At 33.9% G+C, this 3780-nt stretch overlaps 1 protein-coding gene across 1 annotated transcript; it reads right to left on the bottom strand.

Moving 5' to 3' along the window:
- Positions 1-1697: 1697 nt before the first annotated feature.
- LOC142174541 (uncharacterized) lies at positions 1698-2411 on the bottom strand. Its single transcript, XM_075240355.1, has 2 exons — positions 2288-2411; positions 1698-2206 (listed from the first exon to the last, which is right to left on the bottom strand). The coding sequence occupies exons 1-2, from the start codon at positions 2409-2411 to the stop codon at positions 1698-1700; spliced, it is 633 nt and encodes a 210-aa protein (XP_075096456.1).
- Positions 2412-3780: the final 1369 nt, after the last annotated feature.

The raw sequence follows: 3780 nt of genomic DNA, 5'->3' as shown, positions 1-3780 counted from the left end.
CTTGTATTCTAGATAACATTTTATAAGTTTCTTTCACATGTTTAGCATAGTATAGACACCCTAAGTCTGTCAGATGTAGAATATATGACTTTCTTTTGTATATTTTTTTCAATGGAGACTTGTATTGTAGTATTGAACTAGGCATTCTATTAATAATATAAATAGTTGATAGTACACACAGTCCCCAGAACCTGAGTGGTATAGAGCCTTGAAATCTTCTAGCTCTAGTGACTTCCAAAATATGTCTATTATTTCTTTCTGCTACCCCATTCTGTTGGGGTGTATAGACACAAGTCTTCTGATGAATGATCTCATATTTGCTGAAAAATTCACAACAAACTGAGTTGACAAACTCTGAGACATTATCTATGCTGACCACCTTTATAGTTCTATCAAACTGTGTTTTAATTAGCTAAATAAATTGTTGAATGAGTACACATACATCAGACTTCAAACCAAACAGATAAATCCATGTCATTCTTGAGTGATCATCTATTATAGTCAAGAAGTATTTATATCCATCAAAAGTAGAGACTTTGTAAAGCCCCTATACATCCATATGAACTAGATCAAAGCACTTATTAGTTCTAATACTGCTGTTAGGGAATGGAAGCCTAGTCTATTTTGCACATGTACATACTTTGCAATTAGCTAGTCTATTTGTTATAGCCTCTTGAGGAACAGATAGAAGTTTTTTCACTACAGAAATAGAAACATGTCCTAGTTGACTATGCCATAGTTGTATATCAGCTTCATTACTGTTGATTCTGCTGTCTGAGTCTTGAACATTTAAGCCTTCAAATTTTGTGTCTTCCTTTGCACTAGTCACAAACAAATATAGCACATTCTTTTCTCTACTAACCCCTTTCACCTTCCAACTCAAGAGATCCTAAAAAATACAAAATTCAGGGAAAAAAGCAACCATCCAATTTAGGTCTATAGTTATTTTAGATACAAACAGAAGATTGTACTTAAACTGTGGTAGATGAAAAACATTTGTGATAGTATCCTTGTTAAACAAACTACTTGTTCCTACATGTGTGACTAGGGACACATCACCATTAGGTAGGAATGCTTTTTTTTGGTATTTTAGACTTAATTATAGTCTCACTATTTAGACAGCTTAAGCTTGACACCATATGATTTGTTGCACTTGTGTCAATGATCCATTCCTGAAGAGTCTTAGTAGCAATACATTCATTATGCTTACCTGTTGTATTAGCTGAGTAAGTTGATGTTGCTTCTTCTTTGTTTACCATTTGTAGAAGATGATTGTACTGCTCTTTGGTAAACAATGTAGGGACATTGTTGATATTTTATCCATTAAGAGTGTCTGATTTGTGCTGCATGTCAGAGTAATCCACTCTTGGTTTAGTTGATGGAAAGCTAGTTTGTGAAAAATCATTGTAACCATTATTCTGACTAGCTTGAGAAGTACAACTGTCCATCCGTACATTATTAGCAGCAGATTGCCCAAAGTTTCTTTTCTTGAATTCAGAAGGGTATCCTACCTCCCTATAGTAGGTTTCTTTGGTATGTACCTTAAGTTTGCATACTTCACACTACAAATTATATTACTTCTTGAACTTATGGTTCTGATTTCCACCAGCATTTCTGGTGAACATAGCAGCTTCATAGTTTCCTGGCATTACTGCATGAGTAGCACCTAAGATACTAGTCACATTTTTGACAGGTTTTTAGCTCTCATCACTTATAACCATAGAGTAGGCTTGATTTACAGATGACATTGGGGTCATGAGTAATATTTGGCTTCTTGCCTGGAAATATGAGTCATTCAGCCCCATTAAGAATTGAAACAGCTTCAGTTTCTGCAAATGCAGTCTAAACTCTTTGGATTTTTCACAATTGCAGCTAGGAGAAGGAACTAACGCCTCAAACTCTTCCCATAAGTCTTTTAATTTTGAGAAATAACTAGACACAGAAGTAGTTCCTTGGGTTAAGGTAGTAACCTTTTTATGGATATTAAAAGTTCTTGAACCATCAATTTTATTAAAACGTTCATACAATTCTTCCCAAACATCCAATGCATTAGTTGCATACATATTACCTTCTAGAAGTCTTTTAGCAACTGAACTCATTATCCATGAAAGAACTATGGCATTAACCCTTTCCCAATGATTTCCCATAGCTTCAGGAAAATCCTCTTTCTTACAAGAGTCATCCATAAGTCCTAGTTTATTCCTTCCTGACAGAGAAATTCTCATTGAACAAAATCAAATAGAATAGTTTTCGATACCTGTAAGTTGAAAGAATATGATTTGTATACCACTAACATCTGATGGATGAAGAAACAGAGGATGACTGTAGTAGATTCTTAGAGAAGCTTGACTGTTTCCTCCTCCAGACGTAGCAGCACTTGTAATTGCTTCTTGATCTGCAGTATTACTCATTCTTGTTTCTTTACTTTGAAAGATCTTTCTTTCTTCAAGTAATTTGCGGAATTGATTCGATTTTCAAGCTCTGAGGTTTTACTGCTCTGATATCATAAACTGATTTGTGTATTATTCGAGTTAAAAACTCAAGGAAAAAATGCAGAAGAAGAAGAAGAAGAAGAAGAAGAAGAAGAAGAAAGACTAGAAGCAGAAATGGAGGTCGAAGAAGAAGAAGAAAGAATTAGATGAATTTGAGAGAGGAGGAGGTAAAATGTATGGTATTCATTTCATTGAATTGTATTTTTTACACTGAGCTGATCATCACACACATATATATAGGAAGAATCAGCTCTACTGATTCTGTTATTCTCGTAACTAATACAAGGTAGTTAATCCTGATTTTGGTTATAAGTTTACTAAAATACAGTTTAGTCCCTAGCTTTTGTACATTGCAACTTCAGTCTTCAACAGTTTATCCCAACTGTGAGGGGTATAAATTTTTCGAGGGAGCAGTTATTGATTATGCGAGGTCTCTTCCTCATTAATTTCTTACTAAAGGAATGATTATGTGACATTGTACGTCATGTAAGTCTGAAAATTTACGTTGTTCATCTAGATAAGGTAAAATTTCATCTTTTATAAAAAATGGTTCAAACCTAGGTTATTTTTGCGGTTAGAGAAATGATCAATATTATTAAATCTGATTGGAAAGTTGATCAAGCATGCAGTCGTGCACGAAATACTGTTATTGGGCTTAATTAAGTCAATGATTTTGGCTGAACTTATATATACATATTGTTGGATTGTTTGGTTAACGTATGAATGAGAAATTGAGGGAAAAGAAATGGAGGTAAAGAAAATACTTGAAATGATTTTTAAATAAAAGAACTTTGTCCCTCATTGAAAAAAGAGGAAGATTATTGTGCTTATATAACAAATAATTCTTCTAGCTCTAAAGAGTTGAGAAGACAGCAAGTTTCGCGGCATCGTCATTGTTTCTTGGCTTCCGGATAAGGATTCGGATACGGATTTGGTCAAATAATCTGGATAACTTGGATTTGGATTTGGTCAAATGATATGGACCAAATTTATTTATCCTTTTTTCGTATCTTTGTTCTTGATATTTTTTCGCGCGAAATTTTAGGTTCTCCAACCAGTTGGCTATAAATTTCGAAAATCTAAAATTAAATTCTCCCATTTTTTCTGCTTTTTTTTTGCATCATTCTTAAAAGCAAAACGTAAGTGTCCAGCTGTGATTTGCTTCGTCTTTTGAGTTCGCCGAAGTTATGTAATTTGCATAGCCGTTATTACAAAATAATTTTTCGTTCTATCTTGGGAGAAATTAATCCAAATACCTTGGGTAGCAGGAAGAGAATTAATTTCCTTA

The sequence above is a fragment of the Nicotiana tabacum genome, chromosome 20, assembly GCF_000715075.1.
Source record: "Nicotiana tabacum cultivar K326 chromosome 20, ASM71507v2, whole genome shotgun sequence".
Lineage (NCBI taxonomy): Eukaryota > Viridiplantae > Streptophyta > Magnoliopsida > Solanales > Solanaceae > Nicotiana > Nicotiana tabacum.
This window is presented reverse-complemented; position numbering and strand designations above follow the sequence as displayed.

Coding starts and splice junctions, on each gene's coding strand:
- LOC142174541 (XM_075240355.1), bottom strand. CDS start 2,411: ATGAGTAATACTGCAGATCAAGAAGCAATTACAAGTGCTGCTACGTCT. Junction 2,207..2,287: donor TCATCCATCAGATGTTAGTG/GTATACAAATCA, acceptor TTTCTCTGTCAG/GAAGGAATAAACTAGGACTT.